The sequence below is a fragment of the Muscardinus avellanarius genome, assembly GCF_963383645.1.
Source record: "Muscardinus avellanarius genome assembly, chromosome: 1".
NCBI classification, from domain to species: Eukaryota; Metazoa; Chordata; class Mammalia; order Rodentia; family Gliridae; genus Muscardinus; species Muscardinus avellanarius.
Window position 1 is genome coordinate 110,689,298 of NC_137786.1, and position 20,066 is coordinate 110,709,363.

Consider the following 20,066-nt stretch of genomic DNA (forward strand, 5'->3'; position numbering starts at 1 on the left):
TATATACATACACACACACACACCCATACACACATATACATATGTATTTTGTGGTACTGGGGATGGAACCCAGGGGCATTGTACCTTTAAGCTATAGCCCCAGCCCTATTTTTTAGTTAGTTTATTTATTTATTTATTGGTACTGGGGATTCTACCTCCCAGCCTCTATTATTTTATTTTATTATTTATTTTTTTGGCAGTACTGGGGTTCCTGGAAACCCTTCTACCTCTGGGCTACACTCCCAGACCTATTTTATATTTTCATTTGGAAACAGGGTCTCTTAAACCAGAGAGGATGGCTTCGAGCCAGCGCGATCCTCCTGTTTCCGCCTCCCAAGCATGGACAGGGATTACAAGCGTGCGCCACCACGCCTGGCTCCAGCCTCTATTTTTAATTCTTTCAAAGAGGTTCTCATTCTGAGTTGCAAAGCTTAGAAGCTGAGGCTGCCTGCGAACCATGACCCTCCTGTTTTAGCCTCCTGAATGCTGGGATTACAAGAGTGCACCACCACACCCTGCTGGGTCTGGGGGTGGAACCCAGGGGCATTCAACCTCTGAGCTACACCCCCTGGCCTAATTTTTATTCTTTATTTTGAAACAGGGTCTCACTGAGTTTCAAAGGGCCTCACTAAGTAGCTGAGGTTGTCCTTGAACCACATCCTCTGGTCACAGCCTCCCCAATTCTGGGATTAAAAGATTAAAAGTGTGCACCATCATGCCCGGCTTTAAAGGTTTTTTTTTTTTTGTTGTTGTTGTTATTTTTTTTTTAAAGTGGTTTTTTTTTGGTCTTTTTTGGAACCGGGATTGAACCCAGAGCACCACACCTGCAAAGCAGGCGCTTTGCCACTGAACTACATCCCGGGCCCTGCTCAGTTTTTTTTTTTTTTTTTTTGAAGCAGGGTCTTACTGAGTTGTGAAGCGCCTTACTAAGCAGCCGAGGCTGTCTGCAAACCACGATCCTCCAATCCTCCGGTCTCAGCCTTTTGAATGCTGGAATCACAAGCCTGTGCCACCACACCTGGTTTTATTTTTATTTTGAAAGTGTCTTACTAGGTTGATGAATCTTACTACTTGCTGAGGCTGTCTGCAAACCTTCAATCCTCCTGTCTCAGCCTCCCAAGAACTGGGATTACAGGCATGTGCCACGCAGCCGGCTACAGACAGGTTCATAATCCCCTTAACTTTCAAGATTTTAAGGCTACATGTCTCATTTCCTGTGAGAAGTCAGACCTAATTTATAAAATAATCTAATACTGGGGAGGTTGAGCCAGGAGGATCCCAGGTTTGAGATACACCTCAGTGACCTAGCAAGGCTGGTCACAAGGCTTTGGTTTAGACCCACTTTTTTTTTTTTTTTTTTGCACGGTACTAGGGATGGAACTCAGAGGCATTCTAAGTCCGAGCTACACTTCCAGGCCTACTTTTTATTCTTTATTTTGAAACAGGATTTCACCAAGTTGCAAAAGGCCTCACTAAGTAGCTGAGGCTGTCCTTGAACAGCTATTCTCTTGCCTTAGCCTCCCAAATGCTGGGATTACAAGCGTGAGCCACCATGCCCAGCTAGACACACTTTCTTTTTTTTTTTTTCTTTTTTCTTTTTGGTGGTACTGGGGTTCCTGGAAGCCCTTCTACCTCCGGGCTACACTCCCAGACCTATTTTTTTTACATTTTTTATTTGGAAACAGGGTCTCCTAAGCCAGTGCGCGCGGCTGGCTTCAAACCTGCGCGATCCTCCTGTCTCTGCCTCCCAAGCATGGGGATTACAAGCGTGTGCCACCACGCCCGGCTAGACCCACTTTCTAAACAAAAAAATAAAGTTTATAAAACTCGGTCCCTCCCCAAACTGCCCAGATTACATTATTTAGTATAAGAAACCTCAACTAGCCAGGCTATAGGCGTACTGGCCCATACAGGCCTTAGGGCCTGTCTTAGACCCAGTTTCACATCCGCAGCATAGAGACCACCTTCACTCAGCTTCAACTCACTCATCTTGCAAAGGGGAGACTGAGACACAGAGCTGGGAGTGGCTGCCCAGGCTCGCTGCACACCACAGTCCTCCCAGGCAGAGTTCAGTGTCACTCTTTTTGTCTTAGTTTCCTTGTCCATAAAATGAAGACTCCTAAGATTAAGTAGAAACTAAGCCAAACTGTTGATACATAGTATCTGCTCCATAAATTCGTGACTAAGGTGGGTCTTGTGCTGCTGCTGCTGCTTTTTTTTTAAGTGGTACTGGGATTGAACCCAGGAGCATTCTACCTCTGAGCTATACCCCAAGCTTATTATCATTATTATTATTATTTTGGTGGTACTGGGGTTCCTGGAAGCCCTTCTACCTCCGGGTTACACTCCCAGACCTATTTTTTATACTTTATTTGGAAACAGGGTCTCTTAAGCCAGCGCGGCTGGCTTCCAACCTGCGCTATCCTCCTGTCTCCGCCTCCCAAGCGCGGGGATTACAAGCGCGCGCCACCACGCCCGGCTCATTATTATTTTTTTAAGCAGGGTCTCACTAAGTTGCTGAGGCTGGGCTTCAAACCTGTGATCCTCTTCTCAGCCTTCTACGTACTTGGGATTACAAGTGTGTACCACCATGCCTAGCTGTGTGCTTCTAAGTACATATGTTAGCCCATTCCCTGCCCACACAAACAAATCACCATTCACACCAACTCTGTGTCCAAATGTTGCTTTATCTTTCAGCATGAAAGATCTTCACAGTATCAAAAGTAAAGAATTGAAAAAATAAAAATAAAAACAAAAACCGAACACAAGAGAGCAGTGTTGGGCCAGCAGTACCATCAGCCCCTGGCCCACACACAGGCCAGCCCAGTTCATGGGCTCTGAGTGTGGAGGCCGTGTAGCACCAGGAAGCGGCTCTGCTGAGGCCCTGAAGAACCCCAGCACAGCACCACATCTATTCAGCTTTTGGTTGGTCCTGGACGGCAGGAGCAGGGAGGGTCAGGTCAGGGCAGGTGGGCAGGGCACACGGAGGGAGAAATTGTAGACTTTCAGCTGGCAATCGGAGTCTCAGGATGCCCTGAAGCAGCTTGACCTGGGCAGGGCTGAGAAAGAACAAATGAGAAGGGTCATAGCGAGCAGCGGCCCAGACCCTAGCCTCTCTGGTCCCCATGGCTCCCCAAGGAGGCAGAAATAGCCAGCTCCTATGATCATTCCCTGGGCTAAAAATGCCGAACAGGCCAGGCATGGTGGCACACACCTATAATCCTTATACTTGGGAAGCTGAGACAGGAGGATCACAGGTTTGTGGCCAGCCTTAGCAACTTAGGCCTTTTGCAACTGAGTGAGACCCTGTTTCAAAATAAAAAATAAGTTGGGCTGGGGGTATATGCCTTGGGTTAAATCTCCAAGACCCCCCCCCCAAATAAAAAGCTGAATAGATTTCCCCAGATCACCTCTAGCAGAGCAAGAAGGTTAAAGACCCTGTTGGGGGAACAAAGTCTCAGTTCTGGGGTTCGGGCAACATGAGGGAAGGACCCCAGCAGAGGACATCTTTAAGGCCACAGATGAGTAGCCGAGCTGCTGGCATCTGCTCTGCCACTGGCATCTTATACTGGGGTTCCCAATCCTGTCTGGAGAAGGGTGGAGGGTATGGTGTGTGTGTAGGGAGTGCCTCCTGTCTTGGAAAAGAGGTCAGTCCAAGTGGGAGAAGATAGCTAGATTTGGCTTCCTGAATGACAGTGGAACTGGGCTTTATAGGAGGAAATGTGATCCTTTTTCTCTCAGTTGGGACAACAGATGAGGCGCCTGGGTATCTGCTACTCTTGGTTCCTATGGAGGTGGAGGAAGAGAGGCAGGAGTCATGCCTGGACGATGCTGCTAGGCTGTTCACGTCTTGTTCTGGCAAAGGCTCAGGGAGTCCGACCCCCTTAGAGCAGAGGAGGGTTGAGGGTAGTCTGAGGAAGATAGTCCTGACTCAGGAACAGCTCAGGGATGCCACAGCGAGCCCAACCCTGAAAGCTGCCCTGGTTTCAGACTCTCTAGGCTGCCCTGGGGAGCTGAGGGTCCAGGACACCCACTGCTTCAGCCTAGAGAGCTACCCTGACCCTAGAATGAAAAGAATGGCGTCAAGTGGGATGTTAGGGTGTATGTCCCTGAGCCCAGCCCACCTGCCCCAGCTTCAGGGAACTACGTTGTGTCAAGGCCCCAAGCCCAGCACCAAGGCTTGTCTGCTAGCTGCCCTTCTCTTCTACACTGTTTCCCAGCCCAAGGCCAGCAGCCTTCTGTACCCAGTCTAAGAACAGCCCCCATTATTTTAGTATTTCAGACAAAAGGACCTGAGCAGGTGGCTGGAAAAGATACAGAGCAGTCTAAGAGTCCAGGTCTCTTCTTCCTGGAGGCAACTTGGCAACTTGACTAGCGATTTCCTCAGTGAATTTGTAGGGTTTGGGGGAAAGCCCCCACCAACTCTTCCTTTTTTTTTTTTTTTTTGTGGCCAGGGGATAGAACCCAGGGGCAGTCTACCTCTGAGCTACATCCCCAGCCCTAATTTTGATTCTTTATTTTGAAACAGGGTCTCACTAAGTTGTGGAGAGCCTCACTAAGTAGCTGAGGGCAGCTGTAAACCTGCAATCCTCCTGTCCCAGCTTCCCAAGTACTGGGATTACAAGCGTGTACCCCTTGTTTAAATAACCTATAAGACCTTGCTCTAGCTCATCTTCCTCCACTGCTCCCTTGGGGACAGCCTTTTCTCACACTGCTTAAGCTGGACGCCACCCTAGAAGTATGCATTCGGGAACTAGACTAAGCAAGCAGGGTTCAAGCCAGATGTCTGCTGCCTGGACACCTTGGGAAGCAGCTGGTAGTGACAGCCTAGAGACGGGAGCTCACGAAGGGGCCCTGCAGGAGCATGGGCAACAGGGATCAGGGAGGCTTCGCCAGGGAGGAGAGGTGACAGAACAGAGTCCAGGGTGCGTAGCTGCAGTTAAGAAATGGGCCTAGATCTTCAGACACTGTAGCTGGATGTATGGCTGCGAGGCGCAGGGCTGCCAAGCCCAAATCCAACTCCCTTGTCCCCTATATGCTCTTGCAGGGCACAGAGGGTGGCAGAGCACTGGCAGAGGGGGTGTAGGTACACTTGGGGGTCTCTACCTCACTGAGCTGTGTTGGGAGCAGTTTTCTTGAGGCTGAAGTTGGTCCAATTCACAGCAACTTTCTGACGAGTTTGCTTTGCAGAATCCAAACAGAACCTGTTGGGTTTGAGACAGTGGGAGAAGTACAATCAGGAGTTCACTTCCTTCCTCACTTGGTCCCTCTTCTAGACACCATGCACCCCACAATTAAAAAACCAGCAGTCACACAAGCTGTTGCTCCCAGGTCAATGTCTGGCAGGCATGGGAACTCCACTGGCTTGGGAACCACTGTCCACGGGGCCTGGGGCAATGATGAGACAGTGCGACTGCCCTGAGATGCCAATGCTTCCTGATCTCATATTTCACTCTCTAGCTGCACTGGGCTGGTTTCTGCTCTGCTAAGTATGCTGTGCTTCTCACACCCTCAGATCTTTGTACATGTTGGCCCTAGTCACAAATGCCTTTTTGCTTTTTCTGGCCAACTTAAACTGATTCCTCAAATATCACCTCTCCCAGGAAGGCCTCCTGGTCTACCCTTTTCCTTGGTTTGGAGCCCCCATTCTGGCTCCAAAGGGAGCCTCTCTCCCTGTCTAGACTGTACTCAGATCCCAGCCCAGGCAAGAGAAGAGGAAGTACAAGTGAATAAACAAAGTGAATGAAGCTGGGAAACCCTGGTTCTTAGGGTCAACATGCCTTTCTTCCTGTGCTTTGCACCTTCCCTGATACCTCGCTCTGCTAAGTGGCTACTTGGGTTCCAGCGGTCACAGGCTGGGTGGTGGGGCCTGGAGGGGCAGTGAGCTCCCCAACGGGCTAGGGCTGAGGGAGCAGGCCTTTCTGAAGCTCAAGGCAAATGGGGCTTGGGTGTGGACAGCAGCTCCTCTTGCAAAGTGAGAAAGGCAGCCCACACCTACCTTTTGAAGTATTCCACCTCGCGGTCAGTCTCATCCATCTCCACTCCGTCCATGTCCTTGGGCAGGAACACATCATCTGGGAAGACAGAGCCAGGAGGGCTCAGTGCCCATGGCCAGGCCTCTGGGATCATGCTCTGGGGCAGTGCTACACATATGCAAGGATCACCCTCCACCCCTTGGCCTGGTTGGGGTGGGAGTCAACCACCTGCTTCTTTGTGCACTCACCCAACGAGGAGGCCGATTTCTCCTGCTTGTTGCGGCTCCGACGGCTGCGGCCCTTGCCCTGGGGCACACTCTGTGGCCTTGCTGGGCCTGGTGGCTGCACAGATTCCTGCTCCAGAGGCCGTGCCTTGCCCTCAGCTGGCCAGTTCTGCCAGGAGCTGCCCTTCTCCTTCTCAGTTTTGGGGCTGTCAGCCCATCCTGGTACTGGCCAGTTCCCTCGGTTTCCCTCTCCAGGTTCAGCACAACTGCCTGCTTTGGGGAGCTCTGGACCCTTGCCTGGCTGCTTGGCGCCAGGCGTCTGGCTCTTGGCACTGGGAGCCTCTAGGCTGGCTGGGGGCTGGGAGGGCAGGCTTGCCTCATTCTTCTTGATCTGATTGCCCTGTCTCTTGCCTTTCCTAGGCTTTCCACCTGTGGCCAGAGGCTCAGGCGGCTCTTGCTTGCAACTGGGGACCTCCTTTGAGCTTGGATTCTCAGAACTTGCATTGCCTGGCTTAGGTGTCTTAACCCAGATCACCCGGGACAGGTTGGGCACGGTGTTGAGTCTCCTCACCAGTCCATTTTCAGGGATGATACCAGGAGGGGGGCCCCTCACCTCTGTCCATGGTGGGTGAGGGCCTTTTATTTCTGCCCAGGGTGGGGCTGGCTCCCTTGGAGTTTGTAATGCATGGTTCTGGGGGGAGCCCAAAGTCAAAGGGGACAGATCAAGGTTGATGTCCGGCTGCTGCTCTGAGGAGCCATTGAGGTTTGAGGGGGGTAGAGTCTGAGGTTCAGGCTCAGGAGCCCCCTCTTTAGAAAAGCCATTGCTGTCTATGCTGAGCTCGCATACGCTGAAGCTGGCACGGATGGAGTCTTTGACGGTGTTCTTGATCTCCTGCAGACGGCTGCTAAGGAAGCTGTTAACTCGATCCAGTTCCTGATCAGGCCACTCCAAGAGCCTCTCCCTGACAGACCTTGGTTCCTGACTTCCAGAAACACGGTTTGCCTGCTTCAGAGCTTCTGCTGCCAACTGGGCCTTCTCTTTTTCCTGCCAACACAAGAGGCAGTTTTAGCAGAAGCCTGTCAGCTGCCAGGCACAATGTGATACCAGGTGCATCAGCCTGGGGCCCAGCTTTGCCAGTAACTCACTGGAGGCAGGGCCTCAAGATCCTGGCCCTGCAGGGATGAAGGTAGTTGGATGGGTCCACTCCTGAGGGTCGAGGTACAGGTATGCCCCCAGGACAGGGTTTTTATAGCCCAGTGTTAGGCCCAAGAAAGTTAGGACCTGAAGGTTTAAGTTGGGTCCCAGTGGACTCATCAAAATAGGAATGAAGACAAAAGTGGGGATCTATATGAGGAACGTGGCTGCTAGGAAAGCAGTCTCTCCAATTATGCAGGTAGCAGGGGCAAAGACATGATATGTGGTCTTACAGGGGGCTATGAGACTTCCATAGTAGACGAGATTGCTCTGGGTAGCTGGGAATGCATGTGTCTTCCTGATCTGTGTCTAGGTATCACTGAAGAGTGATTTTCCCAAAGGAAGGCCTCACTGAGGCCCCACTGGGCCCTGGCATCAGGATGTAAAAACAGTTCCTGAGCATCAGCCTCTGTGAAATTGGATCCTTTGCTGGGCGTAGTGGTGCATGCTTGTAATCCCAGCACTTGGGAGGCCGAGAGAGGGTAGTTTCGAAGCCATCCTTAGCTACTTAGTGAGGCTCTCAGAAACTTAGACCCTTTTTCCAAGAAAAATATAAAATAGGTCTGGGAGTACAGCCCAAGGGTAGAAAGCCCCTGGGTTTCTTCTCCAGTATCACAAAAAAGAAAGAAAGAAAGAAGGAAAGAAAGATACCAATCAGCTTTGATAGACTTGGATCAGTAGAATGGAAATCAGCCTGTAGGCTGAGTCACCCCACCTCTCCAACCCACCTCAAGGCATCTGCAGGCCACTGAGGGTGTCAGAAGGAGATAGGAGAGATACTGGAACCTTTGGGAAGGACACAGTGGTGGCATCTGGTGCTGGATGACTCCCACCACCTCACTGATTTTCAGTTGATTTGGGAATGGAGGGTTGGAGAAACAGGGAAATGAATCTGGGGATCAAAAGAGTACCTGCCACTCCTTAGTCAAAGAGGTGATCCTATACCCCTAGCAGGTAGGCATTTATTCTCTTCTCTCTTTCTCCTCTCTCCCTCCATCCCTTGCTCTCTCAACACACACTCTCTCTCTCGTATTAATGACTGAACCCAAGGGAATTTTATCTGAGCTATACCCCTAACCCTTTTAATTTTTCATTTTGAAACAAACAGGGTCTTGCCAAGTTGCTGAAGCTGGCCTCAAACCTTCAATCCTCCTGTCTCACCTTCTCAAGTCAAGTACTGGAATTATAGGCACAGCATGGCACTGCACCCGGCTCTATGACTAAGGGCAGCTGTCCCTGGAGACCCTTGGACAAATCACTTATCCTCTCAGTTAATAACTTAGGAAAAGTACCTCTGCTACTAGACAGCGCTGCTCTGAGGATGGCCGAAGGGTTGCTCTCCCACGTGCGAGGCTGTGCTCTGGAGTGGGGACTCAGGTAGTGGCGTGGCTTGGCAGCATCTCAGCTGTGTGTGGAGCTCCAAGGGTGTGGGGATAGTGGGGGCCCAGAGGCCCCTTCACCTCACCCCTCCTCTGCACCAGCACAGCTTTGTTGTTATGTATTATTTCATTAACAGAAAAATGTTTAGATGTTAAGCCAAGAAGTCTGAAAAGTGCTGGTGCAAAGGGAGTGATGTACTACCACATACATTCTGGTAATAAGAGGAGAAAGCACAAAAACGCACATCTTTTACTACGTGCCATGAGCCTGGCTCCTCCTTCAGGTTGCTTCACTGAATCGTTACTATTGTCCTTGTTGAATCCTGACCCTTAAGTTACAGATGAACCCTGAGTTCCGGAAGAATACAGAACCGGCTCAAGGTTCATGGCTATAAGTGGCAGACCTGGAAAACACACCAGAAGTGGTCTTCGGAACTTTCCAGGCTTTTAATTCCATTTATTGACCATTAACTGCGAGGCAGTGGGCTAGGCTCTGGGAGTGCAAGACAAGGTCTCTGCCTTGTTTAGTCTGCCGGGGTGACAGACATGCAAACGGTCTGTTTAATTTAAACTTAAAATGACAGTGACGAGTGCTGCAGGGAGATGGTGATACACCTAACCCAGACTGTGTGACATCAGAGTGCGCTTCTCAGAGGAGGCACTGAAAGGTGAGTGGCTTTATCCTGGAGAAAGTGAGACAGGGCTTTGGACAGAAGGAATAGCAAGTATCAAGTCTGGGAAATGAAAATGCATACCATTAGGGAACACAAACCTAATAACTTAAGGCACAACTGGAGCCTAGATTTCTGGGGGGGCTAGGGAGGCAGGTCAGAAAGGAAAGGCTGAGAGATGAAGCTGGCAAACTAGTTAGGGGCTAGTCTTGAAGAGCCCTGCAGGCTCTGTTAGGGTCTGGGCTTGGGCCTCAGGACAATACTTAGCCATTGAAGGCCTTGAGAGTAGAGTCGGTAGGTGGAGAGAAGTGGACTGTTTGGAGTTGTTGGGGAAAGTAGCATGGATAGGACTTCTGGTGCTGGGTGGGGAAAGAGAATGAGATGCATCCAGAACACACTGCCAACCACTACGGCTGCTCCAGCAGCCTCTACAGACCAAGCACTCTGCCCAACCTTTCCATTCATCACTTCATTTCATCCTCACAATAATCTATGATTTAGGTTCTCCTGTTATTCTCATTTTATGGACGAAGAAATTGAGGCTTAGAGTTAAAGTGATTTGCCCAAGGTCATACAGCAAGTGTGGCAGAGCCGAGCTTCCAACTGAGGTCCAATTCCAAGGCCCGCTGCTCTCTGTCATTACAATGTACTCCCCTGGGATGGCAGCTAGGGTGCATCTGGGGTCCGGAAGCAGGTTGGATGGTGGTACCATTGACTAAACAGACAGGAAAAGCAGGTCTCTTTGGAGAACAGTAACAAAATCAGTTTACGATGTGTTGACTTTGAGGTACACAGGGAACATCTCTGAGGAAGAGCCCCGTGGCAGTAGAGGACATCAACGTAAAGTGTGGGAGGAAACACTACCCAGGTGGCTTTCTGTCCTAGGATGACGTGCTCAAGAGGGAGGACCAGGTGCTCACAAAGGAGACAGGAAACAGAGATGTAGGTGAGAAATCAGGAGAGATGGTGTTTCCACTGCTCCTTCCCTGACCCTGCTTGGCTGACGGCGGAGGAGCCAAGAATCAAGTTTGAAAAAGAGAGGACATATGAAATGTCAAAGGTTGCTTAGGGGACAGATGAGGATGGGAGAATGTAATTTGGATGTGGCAGCAAAGAGGTCAGTACGACCCTGTGAGGGATGGAGAGCAGTCTACAGTGAACAAACGAGGGGACGGGGGAAGTGCACACAGTAAATAAAGGCCACAGGCTCAAAGGAACAGTCTGCTTAGGAGGAAAGCAGTGGCATGACAGGCGATGGCACCTGGCACAGAGGAGAGGCTGAAAGGCCAGAGCAGGTGGTTTGTTGCTGGGCTGAGACAGTGAGGAAGGATCGTGTGGGATGGGGCGGGGAAGGGTTACAGTAGCAAGTCTGCAGGCAGGAATGGTCAGAGCTGAGAGGATGCCTGTCCTACGGCTTTTTTCCTCATTGAAATGGGAAGTGAGGCTATTTGCCAAAAATAAGAAGGGTGGGCTATAGAGGGCCAAGAGGTTGGAGAACAGAGGTGTGACAAAGGGGTATGACACAGAGCTAGAAGACTAGGGAGTAGAGGAGGGCAACCAGGCAATGTGGGGCTCAGACAGGGGGACGACCTGGCCAGGTGCCAGACAGCTGGTCATGTGCTGCTCTTGAGGTACAGAAGGGGAAAGGCAGCCCGGGTAGACCTCAAGGCTGCAATTTTTCTGAGCAAGTGTTGACTGATGCGGCAAGGAGTTGAAGAGTACTGGTGAAAGAGTGATGACAGGTCACTTGCTCTTTTATCAATACTTATTCAATCTGAGTAAACACTTGGGGAAAAAAGGGCGAGGTGACATTCAGTGGATGAAGAGGTTACAAATGACAGAGCCAAGAATATAGCTTTAGACAATTAGGGGTTAGAATGTGAAGGTAAGAGAGTCATGGTTTGAAAGTGGATAAAGGAGCAGGAAGACACTTGACTTTATCCATCCCCAGAAGTGGGTAAGAGTGAGTAGCCATAACTATGTGGCTGATGCGGAAGCTGGGTTTTGCGGGACAGCCAGACAGCAGCTAACTCTGGCAGCTGGAGGGCTATTAGGGAGGAGGCTGCTATTTGAACAGACAGTGACAACTGCCTCTGACCTGACACTGTGGCTGCCTATGTCTCCACAACTGTATGTCTGGAAGGGCAGGGATTCTGGCTTGTCTGTGCCCTGGCCTCTCGGCTAGGCCTGGCAGACAGATGGCTGTGCAGTGAACGCTGGAATGAGAGAGAAGAGCATGCCAAACGACAGCCTAGAGAGACGTGCAAGGTGTGGTGGAGTAGAGTACAATTCTTGAGAAAGTCTGCCAAGGAGGAAACCTCTAAGCTGAACATGGAGGGCAGCTTGTCAAAAAGAAAAGGCAAGTGGGCAAGGGGAAGTAGAGGGTCACCTGGGCACAGAGGTTAATGAAAAGCACACCAGGCCTGAGACCTGGTCAAGGACCTAATTGGTCAGGTGCCTTAAGAGGCCAGAAACACTGCTGTAACTCACTGAACACCTCTGGCTGGCAACTTTGGGCAGGAAGGAAGTGCTGATCATTCTCTGAAGGCAGCAATGGAACCTCTTGGCTTACTACTTCAGGCTGTGGGAGGATCCTAGTTATTCTTTGGGCTGGAAAAAGATGGAGAATCACTTCTGCCTTCCAGAGCACTTGGGCTGTTTGATCACCCGGGATCTGGATCGAGCCGGCTGTCCAAACCAAATGTCCATGGTGCTGGGCTCGTGAGTACGGCACTGTACAGACAGTTGGGGACAGGTGGGCAAAGAGGTAATGAAGCTGCAAGGGCTAAGCCATCAAGCCCTGGGGCTTCCCAGGCAACAGGGCCGCCCAGGAATACCTCCTTAGGTTCAATCCTTAGGCGTGAGGACTGGTTCTTCCCCAAGGCTTCGATTATATCTCTGCACCAGCAAGCAATTCCTAGCCCTGCATCTCCATCTCTACTTGCATGTCTCATGGGAAGCTCCAAGTCAATGTGCCCCAACTGCATCCAGTCTTCAGCAAATGCCATCCCGGCTCAGTGAAAGGTACCACCATCTTTCTGGCTACCACCTGGGAGGCTTCCCTAGCTCTATCCATTTCTGCCATCATATCACCCAGGTCTGTCACTTCTGCAATTCTCTCTTCTGCTCCAGCCCTGCTCACAATCACCTCTTCCTTGGCCATCTTTTCCTGACTGGAGCATCAAGTTCAAGGTTTTCCTGTCCAGGGTATCACTCTCCAGTCTACCTTCCCTACTGTCACACCACAATCAGGATCTGACAAAGTGCTCTCTTTGACGACAACCCTCCAGTGATATGCCTCACCTGGAGGCTAAGTCAAAGCTCATCTTCAGCTGGGCTTCAGAGGCCCTCGTCTCTACCATCTGTCCTGCTCCTCGGCTGTTTGCAGCTCTGGCTTTATCAAGCCACTGTGGGACGTGCTGTGCCTACTGCCAGGAGGGCCCTCCTGATGAATCTGTCCTCACTCCCTATGACTGCTCACAAGTCAGCCTCGTGTAAAGCCAACTCCAGGCAGGAAGGGGGACTTCCCTAATGCCAGCACTTGTCACACACGAATGTGCTTGTCCACTTTTGTGTTAGTCTCCCCATATGACTGAGATTCTCCCAGGTAAAAATGTAACTGCATCACACTTGGGCTCCCAGTATTTGTAGAAGTGTTTGCTGAATGAATACATGACCAAATGAAGCAAGTCCTCAGCTTGAAGGAATCCAGCAAGCAGCTCCTGAGGTCAAGATACATTCTTCTTCCAATCACTTGCCCCCAGGCTCCCTGACCCTAATGCCTCCCAAACTCTTTCAGACCTTCCCCAGAGCAGTGATGTGTGCCAAGGCCTCTGGCAGCCAGCACCATAATGGCCCAGAAGTCTTGGGGTTTGGGTGAGGAATTCCTCGGGAGGGGAGGCAGTAGAGCTGAACTCCCCCACACCCACCTTCTTTTTCAGCTTGTGCCGGGCCCGCTTGGCGGCCCTGGCGCTGTTGGGGACTTTGGGCTCCGTGCTGTTGATGAATTCCAGCAGCTCATCCACATCTCGGTGGTCCACGGCGGGCTCCCCAGGGATCCCGCCCAGGGCGCCCCCCTTCATGGGCAGCTCCTCTTTCCGCCTGGTCAGCCTTGAGCGGAGCTTCTCCCGGATCTCGGTATAATTCCGACTCGTCGGGGCAGCGGGTGGCTGGGGGAGGGGGAGGCGCTGACATTACACCCTGGGCCTACAGGCCTGTAGCACTCCCACCCGCTGGCACCAAGTATGTGGTGAGGAGCAAGACAGCTGTTCCCTCAGCCATCAGCCACCAAGGCCAAATGGCTTCACCCTTATCCAGGCTCTGAGCCCAGGCAGTGGGGGTGGAGGGAGTGGGAAGGAACAGGGCAGAGCTGGGCGATCATGGACTGGGGAGCCCGGGAACCAGGTTTGAGCCTGGGCTTTGTCACTTGGAAGCTGTATGACCTTGGGCGAGTCACTGAGTATTGGTGAGCCTCAAGTGTTTCATCTCTAAAATGAGGATAACAATGCCTAGCTCAAAGGCGACTAGCAGTTGAATTACTTTTATTCCTCTTATTCTCAGCTGCTCTGCCCTAACCGGCGGCCCTTTCCTCTTCACCTTGAGACTTCTGAACTGCTTTCTCCCCTGTGCAGAGACAGCATGTACTGATCTGAGCCTCCTTCCTGGCGCCATCTGTCTCACGGCCTGTCCCTCGGCTGGCTGTCACACTTGGGGAACTGAGAGCCTTTTTGCTTCCATTTTGCCTTCATCACGCACAAGCGTTCACTTCTCTGGGATTACACACGTATACATACTCATCAGAATCATAGCTTTCTCTCTGCCATTTCCTTTCCTTTTGCCTAAAGAAAAAAAGTCAATCTTAAGAGAAACCACAAGAAGAGCAAAGGTAGCAAAATGTTAAAAAATGCCAACCTCAGAAATGTGCCATGAGGCTCAAGCGAGCAGACGCAGGTGCAAGGACTCAGTGTCCACACACAGTGATTACTGCCAGGAGTGAGGGGTTTCTGAAATGAGCAGGTGTTCCTTTGCTCACTCTGGCTGGCCCCCAGCCCTCTCTGGCCCAGGAAGGCTCACTCACCGCATTGTGGCCGAAGAACTCACAGTAGCAGCAGTCACAGAACTTCCCATCTCTCTGGTGGGTAGAGGACGAAGTGCAGGAGCTTCGCTCAGAGCTGCTATCCTCTTCCTCCCCCAGCCCCTCATCTGCCTCGCAGGGTTGGGGCAGCTGGCAGCCCAGGCCACTGTGCGCAAACCTGTGCCCTTTGCACCCAGGATCCCTGCTGCAGGGAAGAAAGGCCCAGAGGTGAGGGAAGACAGGGCAGGGGCAGGCAGCAAGGGCTGGGGAGAGCATCCCAACCTCTCATAAGAGCAGGGCCACCACCCTCACTGTCTCAGGGCCATCAAAAACACAAAGGCCTCCTCTCAGGGAAGGCTGCCTCACTGCTCTCCACCACATGCACTCTTCTTAGACAACCATGTGGATATGTGTCTCTATCCTCCTGTTTATCACATTACTATAATGTCTGTTTGCCTCTTTGTCTCCCCAGGAGCAGGGACTGTGCCACCTCCTTTTTGGGGTCCCAGTGTGTAGCATGGCAACCCTGCACACAGCGAGTGCTCAGTAAGTAAATATCTGAACTGATTAGCAGGGTTATGGCTCTCCTGTTACACCCAAAGACAATCAATGAGGCCACTGTTTCCTTCCGAAGGTCCTCATGACCCATATTTGGTTTCAGCAGCAGTGGGAAGAGCTGCTTTAAATACAAGATACTGAGTTAAGGAAAAGCAAATGTACCTCCTGGGCTGCAGACTAAAAGTTACTGCCTGGGTCCAGGACTACATTCAACATGTTATTTCTTTTTGTTTTTGCGGGTCTGGGAATGGAACCCAGGGGCATTCGACCTCTGAGCTACACCCCCTGCCCTATTTTTTATTCTTTATTTTGAAACTGGGTCTAAACTAAGTTTTAGAGGGCCTCACTAAGTAGCTGAGGCTGTCCTCGAACTGTGATCCTCCAATCTCAGCCTCCCCGAATGTTGAGATTACAAGAGTGCGCCACCATGCCCCACACCCCACACCCGGCTCAACATGTTATCTCTAACCATCCTCCAAGTCCTGGAAAATAGGTGCTATCTTCCCCATTTTGTGGTGGCAGAGATCAAGGCTCAGAATGTTGACTGCTTTGCCCAGCAGGCAGTCAGAATGTAAGCCCCCGTCTCCCATCAAGCTCTGTTCTGCCTTTGAAGTTTGGGAAACACTAGGGTTCTCTTGTACAGAATACCTTTGCCTTATGGACGAGGCACAGGCCAGAAGGCCCCAGAACTGGAGCTGGGAAGATCCAGAGCCTGAGGCTGGGCCATCAGCAGCTTAAGTGCTACTGCAGAAACTAGTCCCTGGTCCCTGCACTGACCTCACTGCCATGTCTGCGTGTGCTCAGCTGGGGGCTGAGGTTCAAGTGGCCGTGGAGGCAGGAATAAGACTGGAGGTCCAGGAGCTGTGTAGAGGCCAGCATCCAGGACAGTCCAACACAGCCCCTCTCTGCTGCTAGGAAACAGTGAATGTGTGGCAAGGATTTAAAAAGGAGGGTGGGAGGAAGTGTTATTAGTGGTACTTAAAGAAGTTTATTTCAAATTGACTGTTCTTCATCTATTATATTAGCAAAACTGATTTTAGGAAAATTAAGATACTCAGTGCTCCTGAGATTACAGAACAGCACTCTTACTACTAGTGGTTATGTCCATTTGGAGAACGCTATTTATTTATTTATTTATTTATTTATTTATTTATTTATTTATTTATTTGTGGTACTGGGGTGGAACCCAGGGTCCTTCAACCTCCGGGCTACACTCCCAGACCTATTTTATATTTTATTTGGAAACAGGGTCTCTTAAACCAGCTGAGGCTGGCTTCGAACCTGCGCGATCCTGTCTCAGCCTCCCAAGCGCGGGGATTACAAGAGTGTGCCACCACGCCTGGCTGGAGAACACTTTAAAAAGCAACTTTTCAATGTGTGTTAAGAACCCTCCTCAGCACAACAATGGTGAGAACTCAAACATCCTTTGACTGAAAATATTTCCATCCTTTTTTATTTTTGGTACTGAGGATTGAACCCTGGGTCATTCTATCTCCAAGCTACATCCCCAGGTCTTTTTTATGTTTTGTCTTGAAACAGGATCTTGCTAGGTTGCTGAGGCTTGTCCTGAACCTGTGATTCTCCTATCTCAGCCTCCCAAGTGCTGGGATTACAGGCATGTACCATCACACCCAGCTTGAATATTTTCATTTTGAGGAATCTAATCCAAGGAGAAAAGGAAAAAAAAAAAAAAAGTTTTAGGCCAAGACATCTTTGAAGATGTTATGATGTTAAAATGGCCTAAATGTTCAGCAACTGGAGAACAGTGAACACCACACAGGAACACAGACATGCTGATGAGGTAATGCTAAGTAAAAACTGGAAGATGCAAATCTGTCCAGGTGCCAGCAACACCATGAGGGGAAAACTGCCAAGAATGGCAGTAGTAGAGTGGTAGAATTTCAGAATGAGAAAATCTAGATGCATAACAAACACAGCTCCGAAGCTGGGCGGGCGTGGTGGTACAATCTTATAATCCCAGCACTTGGGAGGTTGAGACAGAAGGATCATAGGTTCGCAGCCAGACTCAGCTACTCAGTGAGGCCCTCCGCGATTCAGTGAGACTGTTTCAAAATAAAGGAAAAAAATAAGGCTGGGGTGTACCTTGGAGGTAGAATGCCCCTGGGTTCAATCCTTAGTAACACCAAAAAATAAAAAAACAAAAAACAAAACATAGATTCGACAAAAAAAAAAAAAAAAAAAAAAAAACATCTATTTTCTCCAAAGAATATCCTTTCTTTCAAGACTACTAACCATACCTTTCCTAATATGTAGTTACTTCTAGGAATCTTCGAAAGGACACAATTTCTCGTTCGAGCACAGATTGAGGATGGTCATTACAGCCTTCTTTTGGTTAAAAACTGAAATTCCAGCCAGGTGTGGTGGCGCATGCTTGTAATCCCAGCATTCGGGAGGCTGAGACAGGAGGATCGCAGCTCGAGGACAGCCTCAGCTACTACTTAGTGAGGCCCTTTGCAACTCAGTGAGACCCTGTTTCAAAAAAAGAATAAAAAATTGGGCTGGGGGTGTAGCTTGGGGATAAAATGCCCCTGAGTTCCATCCCCAGTACTGCAACAAAACAAAACAAAAAAGGGTCTTGTTAAGTTACCACACAATGGCTTCAAACCTACAGTTCTCCTGTCTCAGCCTTCCAAGTACTGGAATTACAGAAACGCATAACCATGCGTGGCTGATAAATTTTCTTTTTCCTTTTTTTTTTTTTTTTTTTTTTAAGGAATCAACTGGGTAAATGTCCATGACATGAAGATGTTTAAGAGAGTTGCTATAGAGCCGCGTGTGGTGACACATGCTTGTAATCCCAGCATTTGGGAGGCTGAGATAGGAGGATTGCAGTTTGAGGACAGCCTGAGAAACTCAGTGAGACCCTGCTCCTGTTTCAAAATAAAGAATAAAAATAGGGCTGGGGTGTCACTTAGACATAGAAGGCCCCTGGATTCTATCCCCAGTACTGCAAAAAAAAAAAAAAAAAAAAAAAAAGCCACAAGCCAGGGCATGGTGCATGGTGCTCCACGCTTGTAATCCCAGTACTTGTAGGCTGACAGAAGGATCACAGATTTAAAGCCAGCCTCAGCTACTTAATGAGGCAAGCCACAACTTTTAAGAGATACCATTTCAAAATAAAGAATAAAAAAAAAATAAGGCTGGGGGTATAGCTCAGAGGTACAATGCCCCTAAAGTTCAATCCCCAGTACTGAAAAAAAAAAAAAACGCCACACAAAACATATCCTATATAAGCTGAATTATATACAAAACATCCTAAAAATAGAAATGTATACACTTCTGAATTGCTCCAAGTTAAAGCAAATATTTCCTTTATGATTGGTAAAACAATGAAAAAAATTAATCTTCCTTCCTTCCTGATTAATTAATGGATGAATGGATGCTGGGGACTGAACCCAGAGTTTATGCTAAGCACACATTCTATCACTGAGCTACACCTCCAATCCAATCTAGCCTTTAATTTTCTCCCCAAAGGTATCCTTGGCAGAGTCTTCCCAAACTCTTAAGTTCCAATGAACTGGGAATATGTCCACGCCCTTCATGCCAGCAACTTACCTGTGAGTGCTAGAGAGTGGCTGAGAGCCTGGTGGTTGGAGGAGAGGCCCGCTGCAGTGCCCACTGCAGTGGCTACTGCAGGGATGGCTGCACCCCGAGAATGGTGGCGGCATCTTCAGGAGCGGCATGCTGGTAGAGGGCAGGTGGGGGCTCTGACATGGCCCTGGCGGGTGGAGGGCAGCAGCAGCAGACACAGGGCACTCTGAAGCCTGGGTGGGGAAAGGTGCTGCTGCGGTGGCAGGCAGCAGGTGTGGGTGGGGCGGCGAGCCAAAGGAGCTGGGGTGAGAAGGGATCAGAGATGCTGGCTGGGGGTGGTGGCCAGTGGGGCTGTTAGGGGGAGCAGTGAGGTCTGAGTGCTGGTGGTGCTCCGAGACAGGGAAAGCTTCACCTGTAGGGGGAGCAGGGAGAGAGGGTCAGACCTAGGAAGGAAAGCCCATGGGTTCACTGCCATAGCATCCCGCTTACTGTGACCAGAGAACATAGGCTCTCATACTGGGGCCCTGGGGACTGAAGAGGATTCTGTGTAGGCAGCAGCTTAGCTGGACAGACTGAAGGAGCTCCAACCAGGGGAGAAGACACCAGGAATGTTGGCCCTCAAGATGGCCACATGCTTGTACTATGGCATGAAATGGAGATATGTCTGTTTCTCTGGTGTATCTAGGACCTACTTATTCCCAGGCATTCCTAGGGTCTGGGATAGGAACTACAGCAGGTTGAGGCTTTGCTCTGGGCCACGTGGACCCAAGTCAGGAGGTGCCTGATACCGGAGGCCTCAGATTTCAGAGTGAAAGTAAGAAAAGGCTCTGATGACTCTGGTTCATGGACCATGGCAACTGGAATGATGTTCTGCTCAGGCCACATGATTCCAGGGGTAGGGAGGCTCCATTTTGAAGAACTCTGTCTCTCCATTTAGAAGTATGATAGTTAATTACACACACACACACACACACACACACACACACACACACGCACAAGCGCACTGAAGCAATAATACATGTTTTTTTTTTTTTGGTAGTTCTAGGAATGGAACCCAAAAACATTCTACCCAAGCTACATCCTTAGCCCAATTTTATTTTTATTTTTAAACAGGATCTTACTGCCGGGCGTGGTGGCGCACGCTTGTAATCCCCGCGCTTGGGAGGCGGAGACAGGAGGATCGCGCTGCTTTGGAGCCAGCCGCGCTGGCTTGAGAGACCCTGTTTCCAAATAAAAAATATAAAATAGGTCTGGGAGTGTAGCCCGGAGATAGAAGGGCTTCCAGAAACCCCAGTACCGCCAAAAAATAAAACAAAAAAACAAAAAAACTGGGTCTTAGTTGGGCATGGTGGTACATGCTTGTAATCCCAGCATTTGGGAGGCTGAGACAGGAGGATCCCATTTATGACCAGCCTCAGCTACTTAGTGAGCCCCTTTG

General features: G+C 50.0%; 1 protein-coding gene across 7 annotated transcripts in view; it reads right to left on the reverse strand.

Annotated features, from left to right (window-relative positions):
* Positions 1–5,107: 5,107 nt before the first annotated feature.
* Positions 5,108–20,066, reverse strand: part of FAM193B (family with sequence similarity 193 member B) — a gene marked incomplete at both ends in the record, with an annotated part of 34,972 nt that continues 20,013 nt past the window's right edge. For 2 of the 7 annotated variants that reach the window (XM_080716077.1, XM_080716073.1), the window contains 6 exons: positions 5,108–5,204; positions 5,999–6,074; positions 6,224–7,244; positions 13,374–13,613; positions 14,522–14,723; positions 18,653–19,040. In XM_080716077.1, the coding sequence (XP_080572203.1) occupies positions 5,108–5,204; positions 5,999–6,074; positions 6,224–7,244; positions 13,374–13,613; positions 14,522–14,723; positions 18,653–19,040 (2,024 nt within the window). The remainder of the gene's footprint in view (positions 5,205–5,998; positions 6,075–6,223; positions 7,245–13,373; positions 13,614–14,521; positions 14,724–18,652; positions 19,041–20,066) is intronic. The other 5 variants (XM_080716074.1, XM_080716075.1, XM_080716078.1 and 2 more) reach the window with 4 other exon arrangements.